The 18,694-nt window shown below is 43.0% G+C and overlaps 1 protein-coding gene across 1 annotated transcript in view; it reads right to left on the bottom strand.

Moving 5' to 3' along the window:
• Positions 1-1,793: 1,793 nt before the first annotated feature.
• The window catches only part of LOC129857331 (cytochrome b5 reductase 4-like), a 31,981-nt gene continuing 15,080 nt past the window's right edge, over positions 1,794-18,694 (bottom strand). Inside the window, exons 9-16 of the mRNA XM_055925463.1 lie at positions 17,340-17,372; positions 17,086-17,208; positions 16,640-16,780; positions 13,884-14,039; positions 5,967-6,117; positions 4,907-4,993; positions 3,799-3,960; positions 1,794-3,349 (exon numbers count right to left, since the gene is read on the bottom strand). Of these exons, the coding sequence (XP_055781438.1) occupies positions 3,295-3,349; positions 3,799-3,960; positions 4,907-4,993; positions 5,967-6,117; positions 13,884-14,039; positions 16,640-16,780; positions 17,086-17,208; positions 17,340-17,372 (908 nt within the window). The 3' untranslated portion in view covers positions 1,794-3,294. The remainder of the gene's footprint in view (positions 3,350-3,798; positions 3,961-4,906; positions 4,994-5,966; positions 6,118-13,883; positions 14,040-16,639; positions 16,781-17,085; positions 17,209-17,339; positions 17,373-18,694) is intronic.

The following is an 18,694-nucleotide window of genomic DNA, read 5'->3' as shown; positions in this document are numbered from 1 at the left end:
CTCCTCACCTCCTACACAATTCCCCTCAGCTTTCAGTCAATCATAGAGCTGCTGCTGCTAGACTGGATGGGGGCTTTCTCGCCTGTCTGGAACAACATGCTATTTGCACTACATATGTCATATCAGTAAAACCAAATTCACTGGATTGCATCTGTAATGCCATGACAACAGATGTAGATATCAATGTGACCTCCCCTCTACATTATTTCCCTTGAAAGTACCCCATGTACAACTTAGAACGTGCCCTCGCCCTGCGAAGCCACCTCCCCCTCCATTGATGCTAACCACTTAAAATTCCTAATGCCAAAGCTATTACACTCCCGTTGACAGACTCGCTCTCTACACCCCCTCCTGAAGGTAGATACCGTAAAGCTCATTGAGAATCAGAGCCACACACAGTGTTTTTCATCTATGGAGACCTTTGATTTTCATCTGCCAAGACATGCAATTTCATCATATTGCCTAGTGGGTGGGGAACCTATACTCCTATACCTACAGCGAAGGGCTGGCCACCAACATGATGCCATTTACTAAGATAACACTGTGTGTGTGTATAGACGGTCCGGAGGGCAGATGGGGGCGAAGAGAAACAGACAGACACAGAGAGTGAAGCGAGAGAGACTGCAGGGTGTATTTTTCCTTGGATAATTGCAGCTTTGCATATGTGTCTTTCAGTGCAAGTCTTTAAAATCCTCTACTTCCTGGTGTGGTTGGGATATCATTCCCCTGCACATTTGAATTGCCTCTTCCCTGAGGTGAAGGATTTAATGAATGAATTGACTGTAGTACATTTCAGCCAGAAGCTACCGAACACAATACAACCAGGGCTCTGAATGTTTAGTGCATGTTATAATTTGCTTCAGGACAGCTCATATGACTGACATGCTTGTTATAATGTGCATGATGTACAAAACTGGATATGCATTCAAAGAGATGTGGTTAGATCAACATTAGATGAGCTACAAAACCCATCGAAATAATCAGCTTGTGTATTTCTTTAAAAACCAGAACCCAACACATTTCAGTCATTGTTTCGCATGACAAAAACAAAGTGGTACTTTCATCAAGTACTTTTCATCCATAGAAGCTTGACTTATTGTATTGCACGTAGCATGGCCTTGTGTGTTACGTTGACAGGTGTGATCTTTGAAACTGCTATGTTCAATGGCAAGAAATGCTGCAATTCATTTTGTGTGAGATTATGTACTTTGATGTTATTAAAAAGTAAATGCCACGCAGGGTAAGGTTTTTAAATGGCACCTTTCATACGTTCTACAGAGTATAAATTAGATTTTTTTTAAATGTGAAAAGGCCAAGATCACATTCATTCATGGACATCCTTAATAGATACCAATGTCCAATATAAAAGTTTCTTCCTTCAAAACGACATCTACGAGATTTCATGAAAATACACCTTCAACTTCATGGACATTTTGTTCCATTTCCACCCAGATTGACTCAGTAATGACACCTGAAAGGATATATCTAAAGAGGCAGCTGGCAGCTGGAAACGGCCAGATAAGAGCCCCTCTGGTAAGATGTAGCTCCGCTATTAACCTAATAAGAGGGAGCACTCTTAGCATAGAACAACTCTGCAGGATTGACATAGTTCGGTCTGGCAGTTTGATGTTCCAGGAGAAATCACGATAGTTGGTACCTTACCAACCTCATGTATTTCACAAGAGTGAGAAAGAGTAAAGGACACATGGTCAGGATTCCCGGACGCATTTTAGAATCATTTAACTGCATCAAACATCAAGCACTTAATCAGAGGTATTAATGAATTAAATACATATAATAAAAATATTATTTAATTATTTAAATACATTTACGTAGGTGTGTACGTAGGTGTGTAATGTATTGCGTAATGTATTCCCATTGGTATGTATCACCTACTGTGAGTACTACAACAATCTGTGAGAGAGAAAGAGAGAGGGTAGGGAGAGAGATAAAAGAGCAAGAAGAGGGGGAGAGAGTAAAAGTACAGATTCTGAAGACTGGTCTGCTTAACCATCAGTCTATCTCAAACAGAACCACAGGCTGCAGAACAGACGAACAGCAGCAGCACAGCCTAAACAACTATCTGAATAATAATAACTCTCTGTAGGAGGGTATATGCCAACAACAGGCTGGAAATGCTCATTACTTCTTCAACAAAAGGAAGATTTAATGATCAGAACTCCTCATAAACAACCCCAGACCTCTCTCTCTGTGGTCATGTTAGTAATCTTTCATAAACAACACCAGACCTCTCTCTCTGTGGTCATGTTAGTAATCTCTCATAAACAACACCAGACCTCTCTCTCTGTGGTCATGTTAGTAATCTCTCATAAACAACACCAGACCTCTCTCTCTGTGGTCATGTTAGTAATCTCTCATAAACAACACCAGACCTCTCTCTCTGTGGTCATGTTAGTAATCTCTCATAAACAACACCAGACCTCTCTCTCTGTGGTCATGTTAGTGATCTCTCATAAACAACACCAGACCTCTCTCTCTCTGTGGTCATGCTAGTGACCTCTCTCTCTCTCTGTGTGGTCATGCTAGTGACCTCTCTCTCTGTGGTCATGCTAGTGACCTCTCTCTCTCTCTGTGGTCATGCTAGTGACCTCTCTCTCTCTCTCTGTGGTCATGCTAGTGACCTCTCTCTCTGTGGTCATGGTAGTGACCTCTCATAAACAACCCCAAACCTCTCTCTCTGTGGTCATGGTAGTGATCTCTCTCTCTCTGTGGTCATGCTAGTGACCTCTCATAAACAACCCCAGACCTCCCTCTCTGTGGTCAGAGCAGAGGAGTGTACAAGAACAGGATGGTTCAAAAAGCTCTGGTACAGACATAGACAGACAGTGAGCTGATGATGTTGACCTGAGGGTTCAGTGCTGCTGGGTAATTGGCCATTCATCCTTTGTGTGTGATTCACCAGCTCAGAGAGCCCAGGGGTCACGTCCTAAGCGACCAGAGAGAATGACTGTCCATCCGTGTTTCAAAGCACCAGAGAAAGAGAGACAGAGACACACACAGAGAAGGAGCGAGAGAGAGAGACAGAGCTGCTTTCCTTCCAGATTCAAAGAGCCTCTGTGGGTCTCTGGCATCGCTGCTATCCACAGGAGTCAGGTCCATCAGTTCAGTCTACAGTGCATAGAAAGACATTGTGCCAAAAAACACATTGACCAGCAGCCTAACAACATATCTTCTCTCCCAGACACTCTCTCACAAAGTGTGTCTTCTTTCACACACACACACACACACCCCTCAGGCTGTAAGGTTGAGATATGTCAGGTCTGAGACTGATGCTCAGCCCTGGAACACATAAATCTCCTCTTCACTGAAACATTGCTGTCTCACCAACCTGAGAAAGAGAGGGGGGAGATTGAGAGAAGTGAGAGGGGGAGTCAGAAAGCCTAAAGGTGGGAAAAGTTATGAAAAGTTATCCAATGTTATACAAGTTAACTTCCTTGCACTACATAGCCTGAAATAGCTTGAATCTACTAAATCAACATTAACATAAAAACATACAGCATGGCCTCTATATTTAGACATTTTTATTTGTATTTTTTATTTAACCTTTATTTAACTAGTCAAGTCAGTTAAGAACAAATTCTTATTTTCAATGACGGCCCAGGAACAGTGGGTTAACTGCCTTGTTCAGGGGCAGAACGACAGATTTTTACCATGTCAGCTCGGGGATTCCATCTTGCAACCTTTCAGTTACTAGTCCAACGCTCTAACCACTAGGCTACTTGCCGCCCAGCTAAATGCCTAACTGGAGTGTGTAGAGGGGTGTGGAGTGTCACTCACCCCACAGTCAGCTCGGTGAAGTCTGAGGGGCCACACACACACACAAAGACCTTTGAGTCTTCAGGCCTAACCAAGAAGCCAGTCAGCATGGAGGCCTCAACCCGCCCCTTCCTGCCTGTCCACCCATCACATGGCTCTGACAGAATATACTCCACCTGGAACCTGGAATCATAGAATAGAGCAGAATAGAACAGCAGAATGGTAAGATGGTAATGATAGAACCAATTACATAGCTCTGACAGATCATACTCCACCTGGAACCTGGAATCATAGAATAGAGCAGAATAGAACCTATTACATAGCTCTGACAGATCATACTCCACCTGGAACCTGGAATCATAGAATAGAGCAGAATAGAACCTATCACATGGCTCTGACAGATCATACTCCACCTGGAACCTGGAATCATAGAATAGAGCAGAATAGAACCTATCACATGGCTCTGACAGATCATACTCCACCTGGAACCTGGAATCATAGAATAGAGCAGAATAGAACCTATCACATGGCTCTGACAGATCATACTCCACCTGGAACCTGGAATCATAGAATAGAGCAGAATAGAACCTATCACATGGCTCTGACAGATCATACTCCACCTGGAACCTGGAATCATAGAATAGAGCAGAATAGAACCTATCACATGGCTCTGACAGATCATACTCCACCTGGAACCTGGAATCATAGAATAGAGCAGAATAGAACCTATCACATGGCTCTGACAGAACATACTCCACCTGGAACCATAGAATGTAAGAAACAAATGTATCTTCTGCCTTACCAATTGACAGACAGTTCATCAGAACATACTGTACACTGACAGAGATCACGAAAGAACATTCTCTGCCTAGCAGCAAGACTACATGTACAGTAACATGTATGTGTTAATGCTGCTTTACATAAGAATCTAGTCAAGATGGTAATGATGGGGAGTATTCACACACCATGAAGACATGCAATCAAAGACATCTGGAGCGGGGCAAGAACACACACACACACACACACACACACACACACACACACACACACACACACTAATGATTAGATTCACCAGAGGGTCAGTCTTGCTGACATCTAACGCAGCCAACCTCAGAATGACCACACACACCTCTCATCTTCAGCTGCGAGGCCGTCAAGTTCAGAGTGCCACAGGATGTCTCTTTCCTGTCTGTTGAAGAACATCAGCTTGGTTTTCCTAGAACACACAAAGATCTAATGCCATCAGAAAAACCTTGTCCTTCACAATGTATACACATCCTCAGAAAGAGAACAATGACAGACGTGTCCTACACAATGTATACACATCCTCAGAAAGAGAACAATGACAGACGTGTCCTACACAATGTATACACATCCTCAGAAAGAGAACAAAGACAGACGTGTCCTACACAATGTATACACATCCTCAGAAAGAGAACAATGACAGACGTGTCCTACACAATGTATACACATCCTCAGAAAGACAACAGTGACAGCCTTGTCCTTCACAATGTATACACATCCTCAGAAAGAGAACAATGACAGACGTGTCCTACACAATGTATACACATCCTCAGAAAGAGAACAATGACAGACGTGTCCTACACAATGTATACACATCCTCAGAAAGACAACAGTGACAGCCTTGTCCTTCACAATGTATACACATCCTCAGAAAGACAACAGTGACAGCCTTGTCCTTCACAATGTATACACATCCTCAGAAAGACAACAGTGACAGACGTGTCCTACACAATGTATACACATCCTCAGAAAGACAACAGTGACAGCCTTGTCCTTCACAATGTATACACATCCTCAGAAAGAGAACAGTGACAGACGTGTCCTACACAATGTATACACATCCTCAGAAAGACAACAGTGACAGCCTTGTCCTTCACAATGTATACACATCCTCAGAAAGAGAACAACGACAGCCTTGCAATAGCACAGCAGTCAGAGTACAGCCTCCTACAGTTTCTATTCAGTCACAAGTAGAAATGAAATACTCTGCATAACATATCTGAAAGAACGGGATCAACAATTCAGCAGTATATTTGACAGGATAGGCAGAATATTTTCCATACTGCTTATACCTTTCCAAGTCGTTCATATCTACATGAAGTGCTTAGGGGGGAGGGGCTATACTAGGGGTTGTTTCTGGGTGGAGCCATGACAGTGTATTTCACCTGAGTGAGCCCAGGTCCTGGAGGGCCAATCGGATCACTCGAGCCATGGGCGTGAACCCCGTGCCGGCTGCTAACAGATAGAGTTGAGTGACCTCACGCAGGAGGCGGAGACTGAACGGACCATCCGGACTGCTGACAGACAGGTGGTCACCTAGGCAACCAGGGAAGAGGAGAGAAGGAAACCCATTAAGCTGAGAAACCACACAAACACAAGAATAAGCAAAAACAGATAACACATAAATGTTTTTTTTTAAAGGAGTACAAATCAGGATAGCTTTAATAATGAATACAGAACACAGTGTCTGTTCATTCCCTACCATCAGCTATCCATTTCCTCGTTCATGAGGTTCCTGTTTGTACTGTACAGCTAGTCCTTGTTATTAGGTGTTATCTAGATGTACTGTATATCAGTGAAAGGCACATGGTACCGTTGTAATGGAGAATGTTTTTCTTCTTTAACTGACTGACTGGGAAATAAACATCCTCTATCTGTCCCAATGTTGCAGCTGGGCCTGCATCGCCAGGCAACCACACACGCACACACATCACTCAACACTAGGATATATTCAGGTAATGGGGGTCAGATTAGGACAATTACATAGCCTGAAGCCATGTCACTGAGCGTAGTTAACACAGAAAGATAAAGAAACATCTATTTTCCTGTCCACTTCTGTGCAGATGAACTGGTAGGACAATTACTTTTCCAGTAAGGAGAAGGTCATGGATTTAGATTGTATTGATTCCACTGTTAAGAGGACAAGATAAAAGACAAAGGCCAGGAAATCTGATTCATTGTGGGTGGAAAGGAAAGAAGGGTTATATTCTGGCACCCTGACTATGTAAAAGGCTGGACTCTGAGAAAGGGTCGGGATGATAGATGAGATAAAACAACCTGTTTATGAGTTTTTAAATAGAAACTAATTACACCATCAATCCTGTTTGGGAGCTGAGCAATCTCTCCCCCCCGTAATTGATTTATCTGAATAGTGCCTACTTCTGCTGATGTATGAATAAAAGAAAGAAAGAGAGAGAGAGAGAGAGAGAGAGAGAGAGAGAGAGAGAGAGAGAGAGAGAGAGGCGAGAGAGAGAGAGGCGAGAGAGAGAGAGGCGAGAGAGAGAGAGGCGAGAGAGAGAGAGAGAGGCGAGAGAGAGAGGCGAGAGAGAGAGACAGAGAGAGAGAGGCGAGAGAGAGAGAGAGAGGCGAGAGAGAGAGGCGAGAGAGAGAGAGAGAGAGGCGAGAGAGAGAGAGAGAGAGAGAGGCGAGAGAGAGAGAGAGAGAGAGGCGAGAGAGAGAGAGAGAGAGGCGAGAGAGAGGCGAGAGAGAGAGAGAGAGAGGCGAGAGAGAGAGAGAGAGAGAGAGAGAGGCGAGAGAGAGAGAGAGAGGCGAGAGAGAGAGAGAGAGGCGAGAGAGAGAGAGAGGCGAGAGAGAGAGAGAGGCGAGAGAGAGAGAGAGGCGAGAGAGAGAGAGAGAGGCGAGAGAGAGAGAGAGGCGAGAGAGAGAGAGGCGAGAGAGAGAGGCGAGAGAGAGAGGCGAGAGAGAGAGAGAGAGAGAGAGAGAGAGAGAGAGAGAGAGAGAGAGAGAGAGAGAGAGAGAGAGAGAGAGAGAGAGAGAGAGAGAGGTGACAAAAGGATACAGGATGAAAGATAGAAACGAGAGAAAAAGATAGGGTCTAACTAGGGCTGTGACGATTATAGAATTTTAGGTAACGATAAATTGTCTTGCAAATGACCACAGTCATTGCCATAATTGTCTTTTTTGTTGAAAAATGTTTTGAGCTTGTAATGGATCTTTGAATATTAGCTATGACATACTAAATACAACAGCATTGGTGACATCCCTATCGCAAAAACGAATGGTTTGGACTAGAGGTCGACCGATTATGATTTTTCAACGCCGATCCCGACTATTGGAGGACAAAAAAAGCAGATACCGATTAATCGGACGATTTATAATAATAAAAAAAATGTGTTTATATATATATATATATATATATATATATATAATATACACTGCTCAAAAAAATAAAGGGAACACTTAAACAACACAATGTAACTCCAAATCAATCACACTTCTGTGAAATCAAACTGTCCACTTAGGAAGCAACACTGATTGACAATACATTTCACATGCTGTTGTGCAAATGGAATAGACAAAAGGTGGAAATTATAGGCAATTAGCAAGACACCCCCCAAAACAGGAGTGATTCTGCAGGTGGTGACCACAGACCACTTCTCAGTTCCTATGCTTCCTGGCTGATGTTTTGGTCACTTTTGAATGCTGGCGGTGCTCTCACTCTAGTGGTAGCATGAGACGGAGTCTACAACCCACACAAGTGGCTCAGGTAGTGCAGTTCATCCAGGATGGCACATCAATGCGAACTGTGGCAAAAAGGTTTGCTGTGTCTGTCAGCGTAGTGTCCAGAGCATGCAGGCGCTACCAGGAGACAGGCCAGTACATCAGGAGACGTGGAGGAGGCCGTAGGAGGGCAACAACCCAGCAGCAGGACCACTACCTCCGCCTTAGTGCAAGGAGGTGCACTGCCAAAGCCCTGCAAAATGACCTCCAGCAGGCCACAAATGTGCATGTGTCAGCATATGGTCTCACAAGGGGTCTGAGGATCTCATCTCGGTTCCTAATGGCAGTCAGGCTACCTCTGGCGAGCACATGGAGGGCTGTGCGGCCCCACAAAGAAATGCCACCACACCATGACTTACCCATCGCCAAACCGGTCATGCTGGAGGATGTTGCAGGCAGCAGAACGTTCTCCACGGCGTCTCCAGACTCTGTCACGTCTGTCACATATGCTCATGTGCTCAGTGTGAACCTGCTTTCATCTGTGAAGAGCACAGGGCGCCAGTGGCGAATTTGCCAATCTTGGTGTTCTCTGGCAAATGCCAAACGTCCTGCACGGTGTTGGGCTGTAAGCACAACCCCCACCTGTGGATGTCGGGCCCTCATACCACCCTCATGGAGTCTGTTTCTGACCGTTTGAGCAGACACATTCACATTTGTGGCCTACTGGAGGTCATTTTGCAGGGCTCTGGCAGTGCACCTCCTTGCACTAAGGCGGAGGTAGTGGTCCTGCTGCTGGGTTGTTGCCCTCCTACGGCCTCCTCCACGTCTCCTGATGTACTGGCCTGTCTCCTGGTAGCGCCTGCATGCTCTGGACACTACGCTGACAGACACAGCAAACCTTTTTGCCACAGTTCGCATTGATGTGCCATCCTGGATGAACTGCACTACCTGAGCCACTTGTGTGGGTTGTAGACTCCGTCTCATGCTACCACTAGAGTGAGAGCACCGCCAGCATTCAAAAGTGACCAAAACATCAGCCAGGAAGCATAGGAACTGAGAAGTGGTCTGTGGTCACCACCTGCAGAATCACTCCTGTTTTGGGGGGTGTCTTGCTAATTGCCTATAATTTCCACCTTTTGTCTATTCCATTTGCACAACAGCATGTGAAATTTATTGTCAATCAGTGTTGCTTCCTAAGTGGACAGTTTGATTTCACAGAAGTGTGATTGACTTGGAGTTACATTGTGTTGTTTAAGTGTTCCCTTTATTTTTTTGAGCAGTGTATATCATACACACACACACATTTTTGTAATAATGACAATTGCAACAATACTGAATGAACAATGAACACTTATTTTAACTTAAAATAATACATAAATACACACACACAGCTCTGAAGTGACAATGATACTGAAGATCTGGTTAGGAGACAAATACTCTCAACTGTTTGAATAAAAATAGAGTTTAAGTTACCTGTGATGAATGTTGAAAACAAAAACTGTCATTTCTATATGCAGGAAATCCTATTTTAATAATGGGCATGGTAAGAATTGACGACCAAAGTGTGAGTCATAATTCCCATGACACCTTCTAGCAAAATCTGAAAAGCGGTTCCTTCATTTATTCCATAGGATATTTTCAGATTCACTTAAAATAAGGTCTGTGTTTCGTGTAGGCTTACACCCCCTTGCCAATTGTATAACTGTGTAGATATCCATAGGACAAGGTAACTCTGATCAATATTGGCAACATATAAGCGAAGATACATTTTTTTGTAGAGTGGATTTATGAAAATATGTTGACAAACGTTACCTTATCCTAGTGAGATTTACACGGGTATCAGAACGTCGAGGCGGTTTAAGCCTGCATGAAAAACAGACCTTATTTGAAGTAGATCAACACATTATCTATGGAAGACATGAACGGTAAAATAACGAAGGAACCCCTTTCAAGTTCAGCCGCAAGTTATTACAGGAATTATAACGCGTCGACTATTTCTCTCTAAACCATATACCTTTGACTAATCCGGAAACTATCACCTCGAAAACAAAATGTTTATTCCGTTCCGTATTTTATCTAACGGGTGGCATCCATGAGTCTAAATATTCCTGTTACATTGCACAACCTTACATTGCACAACCTTCAATATTCCTGTTACATTGCAGAATATTCCTGTTACATTGCACAATATTCCTGTTACATTGCACAATATTCCTGTTACATTGCACAATATTCCTGTTACATTGCACAATATTCCTGTTACATTGCACAACCTAGTTATGTCATAATTACGTAATTCTGGCAAATTAGTTCGCAAAGAGCCAGGCGGCCCAAACTGTTGCATATACCCTGACTCTGCGTGCAATGAACGCAAGAGAAATGACACAATTTCACCTGGTTAATATTGCCTGCTAACCTGGATTTCTTTTAGCTAAATATGCAGGTTTAAAAATATATACTTGTGTATTGATTTTAAGAAAGGCATTGATGTTTATGGTTAAGTACACATTGGAGCAATGACAGTCATTGATTGATTGTTTTTTATAAGATAAGTTTAATGCTAGCTAGCAATTTACCTTAGCTTACTGCATTTGCGACACAGGCAGGCTCCTCGTGGAGTGCAATGTAATCAGTGTTAGAGCATTGGACTAGTTAACTGTAAGGTTGCAAGATTGGATCCCCCGAGCTGACAAGGTTAAAAATCTGAGGCATAACGTTCCTAGGCCGTCATTGAAAATAAGAATGTGTTCTTAACTGACTTGCCTAGTTAAATAAAGATTAAATAAAGGTGTAAAAAAATTAATAATTAAAAAATAATAATAATAATAATTTTTTTTTTTTAAACGGCAAATCAGTGCCCAAAAAAAACGATTTCTGATTGTTATGAAAACTTGAAATCGACCCCGATTAATCGGCCATTCCGATTAATCGGTCGCCCTCTAGTTTGGACCGCTTCAAACGTTTGGAAATAAAGCTTCTCCTCCCGACCGTGCCGTTCTGCTCGTAAAATGACTACCAAATGTACCCATTTCATTTAGAAATACAATTATCTACTTGAATATAAAAGTTGATAATTGTCCATAATTGTTGGTAACAAGATTATACGATAATTGTGCCAGCCCTAACTAACATCTGACATTTAATACTCAAAATACATAATGAGAATAGAATTGGAAAGTGCTACTATTAATCATAAGTATATCCCTAATCACAATGGTAATAGTATAGTCCTCCCTGTGAATGTTAACGTCATAATAATGTTATTACTAACGGTCATGTAAATGCAGTACCCTATCATAATCAATGCTTGTGTAATGCATTTTAAATACTAAATGTGGTTAAAGAGTTTTTTTATTTTAATCGACACACAGGAGTCAAGAACTTTTGTCACCTAGTCTACTTGTGCACGCAGCAGGCAAACATGTAAATGACTTTATGGTAAACAAAAGGTTATCTAATCAATCCTGGTTGGAAGAAAAATAAACGTCCCTCCGGTTTCTGACGTGCTCTTTTATTTCATGTTGTTGTTGTTGCCAACCTTGCTCACTTCTCTGAAACATTAGTATTCCACAGCGTGGCTAAGCCACCTGCAGATTGATGTACACTTGACCTCAATGTCTATTCCACTTACATATGAACACACAGCACATGAACACACACAGAAACAAACGCACGCACGCACACACAAACCTCACACAACCTACTCACTAACAATCATATATTTCTTTACTTTACTCGTATTATTATCTATCGGGTGCCTTTACCTTGCCATCATGTATATATCAACCTCAAGTAGCTCGTACCTCTGTACATTGATCTGGTACTTCCTGTATATAGCTCCACATTGATCTGGTACTCCTTGTATATAGCTCCACATTGATCTGGTACATCCTGTATATAGCTCCCCATTGATCTGGTACTCCCTGTATATAGCTCCACATTGATCTGGTACTCCCTGTATATAGCTCCACATTGATCTGGTACTCCCTGTATATAGATCTACATTGATCTGGTACTCCCTGTATATAGATCCACATTGATCTGGTACTCCCTGTATATAGCTCCCCATTGATCTGGTACTCCCTGTATATAGCTCCCCATTGATCTGGTACTTCCTGTATATAGCTCCCCATTGATCTGGTACTCCCTGTATATAGCTCCACATTGATCTGGTACTCCCTGCATATAGCTCCCCATTGATCTGATACTTCCTGTATATAGCTCCCCATTGATCTGGTACTCCCTGTATATAGCTTCACATTGATCTGGTACTCCCTGTATATAGCTCCCAATTGATCTGGTACTCCCTGTATATAGCTCCACATTGATCTGGTACTCCCTGTATATAGCTCCACATTGATCTGGTACTCCCTGTATATAGCTCCACATTGATCTGGTACTCCCTGTATATAGTTTCACATTGATCTGGTACTCCCTGTATATAGTTTCACATTGATCTGGTACTCCCTGTATATAGCTCCCCATTGATCTGGTACTCCCTGTATATAGCTCCCCATTGATCTGATACTTCCTGTATATAGCTCCCCATTGATCTGGTACTCCCTGTATATAGCTCCACATTGATCTGGTACTCCCTGTATATAGCTCCCCATTGATCTGGTACTCCCTGTATATAGCTCCACATTGATCTGGTACTCCCTGTATATAGCTCCACATTGATCTGGTACTCCCTGTATATAGCTCCCCATTGATCTGGTACTCCCTGTATATAGCTCCCCATTGATCTGGTACTCCCTGTATATAGCTCCCCATTGATCTGGTACTCCCTGTATATAGCTCCCCATTGATCTGGTACTCCCTGTATATAGCTCCCCATTGATCTGGTACTTCCTGTATATAGCTCCACATTGATCTGGTACTCCCTGTATATAGCTCCACATTGATCTGGTACTCCCTGTATACAGCTCCACATTGATCTGGTACTCCCTGTATATAGCTCCACATTGATCTGGTACTTCCTGTATATAGCTCCCCATTGATCTGGTACTTCCTGTATATAGCTCCCCATTGATCTGGTACTCCCTGTATATAGCTCCCCATTGATCTGGTACTCCCTGTATATAGCTCCCCATTGATCTGGTACTTCCTGTATATAGCTCCACATTGATCTGGTACTCCCTGTATATAGCTCCCCATTGATCTGGTACTCCCTGTATATAGCTCCCCATTGATCTGGTACTCCCTGTATATAGCTCCCCATTGATCTGGTACTCCCTGTATATAGCTCCCCATTGATCTGGTACTCCCTGTATATAGCTCCACATTGATCTGGTACTCCCTGTATATAGCTCCACATTGATCTGGTACTTCCTGTATATAGCTCCCCATTGATCTGGTACTCCCTGTATATAGCTCCACATTGATCTGGTACTTCCTGTATATAGCTCCCCATTGATCTGGTACTCCCTGTATATAGCTCCCCATTGATCTGGTACTCCCTGTATATAGCTCCCCATTGATCTGGTACTCCCTGTATATAGCTCCATTATTGGGTATTCAATGTAAAGTCTACACCAGTTGTATTCGGTGTATGTGATAAATAACATTTGAACAACCCACTTAGCTGTAACAGTGAGGTTTACTGGGGGCCTCAGACTTACCGATGTTGAGGTTGTTTAGGTGTTGAGTCAACACTCCATCTGGGTAGACTTTGATCATGAGGAAGATGTCAGTGGCTGCAGTCCCCTGTGTGGAGTCCAGTGTAGCTGGTACCAGTGTTTCCTCGACTGGCGTGTAGGGCTTCACCACCTCACTGTCTACACATATAGCATTAACATTAGCAATGAATTACATGTGATGCTATGGGATTAGCGGTAGCCCAGATATAGCGTTAGCCAACTGTCTACACATTTCATAAGGCTTGTTTTTCTCTGGAGGCCAGGAAGGAGCTGGTACGATGTACATTACTGGTGGTCTTAGATTTTAGTGATGTTATATATACAGTATATATATATATATATATATATATATATATATATATATATATATATATATATATATATATATATATATATATATATATATATATATATATATATATATAGTATATATATATATACTGCTCAAAAAAATAAAGGGAACACTAAAATAACACATCCTAGATCTGAATTAATGAAATATTCTTATTAAATACTTTTTTCTTTACATCGTTGAATGTGCTGACAACAAAATCACACAAAAATGATCAATGTAAATCAAATTTATCAACCCATGGAGGTCTGGATTTGGAGTCACACTCAAAATTAAAGTGGAAAACCACACTACAGGCTGATCCAACTTTGATGTAATGTCCTTAAAACAAGTCAAAATGAGGCTCAGTAGTGTGTGTGGCCTCCACGTGCCTGTATGACCTCCCTACAACGCCTGGGCATGCTCCTGATGAGGTGGCGGATGGTCTCCTGTGGGATCTCCTCCCAGACCTGGACTAAAGCATCCGCCAACCCCTGGACAGTCTGTGGTGCAACGTGGCATTGGTGGATGGAGCGAGACATGATGTCCCAGATGTGCTCAATTGGATTCAGGTCTGGGGAACGGGCGGGCCAGTCCATAGCATCAATGCCTTCCTCTTGCAGGAACTGCTGGCACACTCCAGCCACATGAGGTCTAGCATTGTCTTGCATTAGGAGGAACCCAGGGCCAACCGCACCAGCATATGGTCTCACAAGGGGTCTCATCTCGGTACCTAATGGCAGTCAGGCTACCTCTGGCGAGCACATGGAGGGCTGTGCGGCCCCACAAAGAAATGCCACCCCACACCATGACTGACCCATCGCCAAACCGGTCATGCTGGAGGATGTTGCAGGCAGCAGAACGTTCTCCACAGCGTCTCCAGACTCTGTCACGTCTGTCACATGTGCTCAGTGTGAACCTGCTTTCATCTGTGAAGAGCACAGGGCGCCAGTGGCGAATTTGCCAATCTTGGTGTTCTCTGGCAAATGCCAAACGTCCTGCACGGTGTTGGGCTGTAAGCACAACCCCCACCTGTGGACGTCGGGCCCTCATACCACCCTCATGGAGTCTGTTTCTGACCGTTTGAGCAGACACATGCACATTTGTGGCCTGCTGGAGGTCATTTTGCAGGGCTCTGGCAGTGCTCCACCTGCTCCTCCTTGCACAAAGGCGGAGGTAGCCGTCCTGCTGCTGGGTTGTTGCCCTCCTACGGCCTCCTCCACATCTCCTGATGTACTGGCCTGTCTCCTGGTAGCGCCTCCATGCTCTGGACACTACGCTGACAGAAACAGCAAACCTTCTTGCCACAGCTCGCATTGATGTGTCATCCTGGATGAGCTGCACTACCTGAGCCACTTGTGTGGGTTGTAGACTCCGTCTCATGCTACCACTAGAGTGAAAGCACCGCCAGCATTCAAAAGTGATCAAAACATCAGCCAGGAAGCATAGGAACTGAGAAGTGGTCTGTGGTCACCACCTGCAGAACCACTCCTTTATTGGGGGTGTCTTGCTAATTGCCTATAATTTCCACCTTTTGTCTATTCCATTTGCACAACAGCATGTGAAATGTATTGTCAATCAGTGTTGCTTCCTAAGTGGACAGTTTGATTTCACAGAAGTGTGATTGACTTGGAGTTACATTGTGTTGTTTAAGTGTTCCCTTTATTTTTTTGAGCAGTATATATATATATATATATATATATATATATATATATATATATATATATATATATATATATATATATATATATATGCTTCAACCACTAACCTGGCTGGTCGTCATTGACCTTGCGTAGGCTTAGACATCGGTATAAACTGATTTATAAGGCCATATTGGGTAAAATGCCACTATCTGCTTAAAAAAAAAAATCTGTTCAGTAAATATATATAAACGGTCACATTCTCATTTGCTTATAACAGTACCAAGAATTAGAATAGGTCATGGTGGAAATAGTTAAAGTTACTCAACTCAGTGATCCTGGAATTCTCTCCTGAACATTTAAAAATTTGATAATCTAGTCATGTTGGTGGAGTTTAAACACTTGGTCGACGTAAATATCATAGAAGCGTGTAATTGTCTTTAGGACAGCTGTTTTTTATTTTGTTATGACATTTGTGTTTCTTTATGTAATAGTTGTACTGTATGTGTGTCTATAGTTTTGTTTAATGTTGTGTTAGTGTATCTAAGTTGTTTTGTCTGAAACGTTGTTCCCCCTGCTGCTGTTGGACCAGGTCTCGCTTGAAAAAGAGATTTTATCTCAATGAGAAAAGCATGTATAAATAAAGGTTAAATAAAATGTAAAACATGTAGCATAGCACAAGCACTAGCAATGGACCGCATGGGCTGCTATAGGATTAGCTCTAGCCTAGATGTAGCGTTAGCATGGATCTATAGGCTAGGCTTTACCTTGGATGAGGGCCTTGAGGTAGATGTGTTTCCCAACTGGCACGTGCATGAGTGTCCCTAGAGGGAGTTGTAACCGGAACACCCAGGTGTCGTGTGTGACCTCCGTCTTAGAAACTAACATACACTCCCTGTAGAAGATCGCTGAGAGAGAGAGTGAATAACTAACATGTGATTTTGGTTATTAGGGGAATGTAACAAAATCAATTCAGAAGACCGATTGATAAACATCTTTGGATGTGTCTGAAATGGCATTCTGGCTCTTTCTTTCGTCTTTTCTCGATTCCTCACTCCCTCTCTCCTTGCCTCCTCCTCAAAACGCATTAGAGGAGAAAGTACAAGGTCCCTCCCCTCTTACATTCTCCTCCAAAGCGTTTTGAGAAGAAGGTGAGGAATGAGGCCGTGAGGAATCAAGGAAAGACATATTGGAAAATAGCCCCTATTCATACCTCGATCTTTCTTCCTGAAAAGAGAATCATGGAATTCCAGTGGTTCACCAAGCTTTTCCCACTTTCCTTTGGCCGCTTTACGCATGCTGACCTGAATCTTCCCCACAGCACACACTGTGTGGACTGTACCAGCATAGCGAGAGAGCGAGAAGAAAGATGGGGAGGGAGGGATCGAGAGAGGGAGTTGGTAAACGTTAACAGTTAGTCAGCTTTAGCTTATTAAAAGACATCAGACCATAAAATGTTCTCCTTACCAGCAACGCTTCCATCTACTTCTTGGGCTAGACCTGAAAAAGAGAGACTCCTAGTGAGTTGTTTACCAGAAACGAATATAAATCAAATTCATCACCCCATTTACAGAGAGATAGAGCAGTAAAGAGAGAGAGTAAGAGAGGGACAGACAGAGGGTGATAGAGAAGGAAAGAGAGAGAGTAAGAGAGGGACAGACAGAGGGTGATAGAGATAGAGAAGGAAGGAGAGAGAGTAAGAGAGGGACAGACAGAGGGTGATAGAGATAGAGAAGGAAAGAGAGAGAGTAAGAGAGGGACAGACAGAGGGTGATAGAGATAGAGAAGGAAAGAGAGAGAGTAAGAGAGGGACAGACAGAGGGGATAGAAAAGTAAAGAGAGAGAGTAAGAGAGAGACAGACAGAGGGGGATAGAGAAGGAAAGAGAGAGAGTAAGAGAGAGACAGACAGAGGGGGATAGAGATAGAGAAGTAAAGAGAGAGAGTAAGAGAGAGACAGACAGAGGGGGATAGAGAAGTAAAGAGAGAGAGTAAGAGAGGGACAGACAGAGGGTGATAGAGATAGAGAAGTAAAGAGAGAGAGTAAGAGAGAGACAGACAGAGGGGGATAGAGAAGGAAAGAGAGAGAGTAAGAGAGAGACAGACAGAGGGGGATAGAGATAGAGAAGTAAAGAGAGAGAGTAAGAGAGAGACAGACAGAGGGGGATAGAGAAGTAAAGAGAGAGAGTAAGAGAGAGACAGACAGAGGGGATAGAGAAGTAAAGAGAGAGAGTAAGAGAGAGACAGACAGAGGGGGATAGAGAAGGAAAGAGAGAGAGTAAGAGAGAGACAGACAGAGGGGGATAGAGAGAGAAGTAAAGAGAGAGAGTAAGAGAGGGACAGACAGAGGGGGATAGAGATAGAGACTCACACCTTGCTTGTTTCAGCAAGGAGCAACAACACCACAAAAAAAGGGGGTATTCATCAGTTAAAGGGTAAAGGTAATTGTGCCAGCCCTAACTAGGGTACAGGATAGCGTTGTAACAAATGTAAAATATTTCCTAATGTTAAAACTGCAATATTTATTGTTTAAACAATAAGAAAAAAAATCATAAAACTATTCACATAGCATATATGATGCTGCGTATGACCGCCAGCGTGCAATGCAGTTAAAACTACCGCAGTCATGGCAACCCATAGACTGTAAAAGATATGGACGAAGCCATCGATGACATCACCCCATTGTTTCCTATGAGAATGCTCAGTGGCGCATTTGAAGATCAGAAAGTGTATTTTCAGGAAGTCACCATCTTGCTTCATGGAGGACTTTTTGGAAACATTGCATGTGTAGTTAGGGCTAGTCTAAGAAGTGACATTGCAGGCT

Source organism: Salvelinus fontinalis, chromosome 6 (assembly GCF_029448725.1).
Source record: "Salvelinus fontinalis isolate EN_2023a chromosome 6, ASM2944872v1, whole genome shotgun sequence".
Lineage (NCBI taxonomy): Eukaryota > Metazoa > Chordata > Actinopteri > Salmoniformes > Salmonidae > Salvelinus > Salvelinus fontinalis.
The sequence above is the reverse complement of the archived record's forward strand: the minus strand, read 5'-3'. Positions and strand labels throughout refer to the sequence as shown.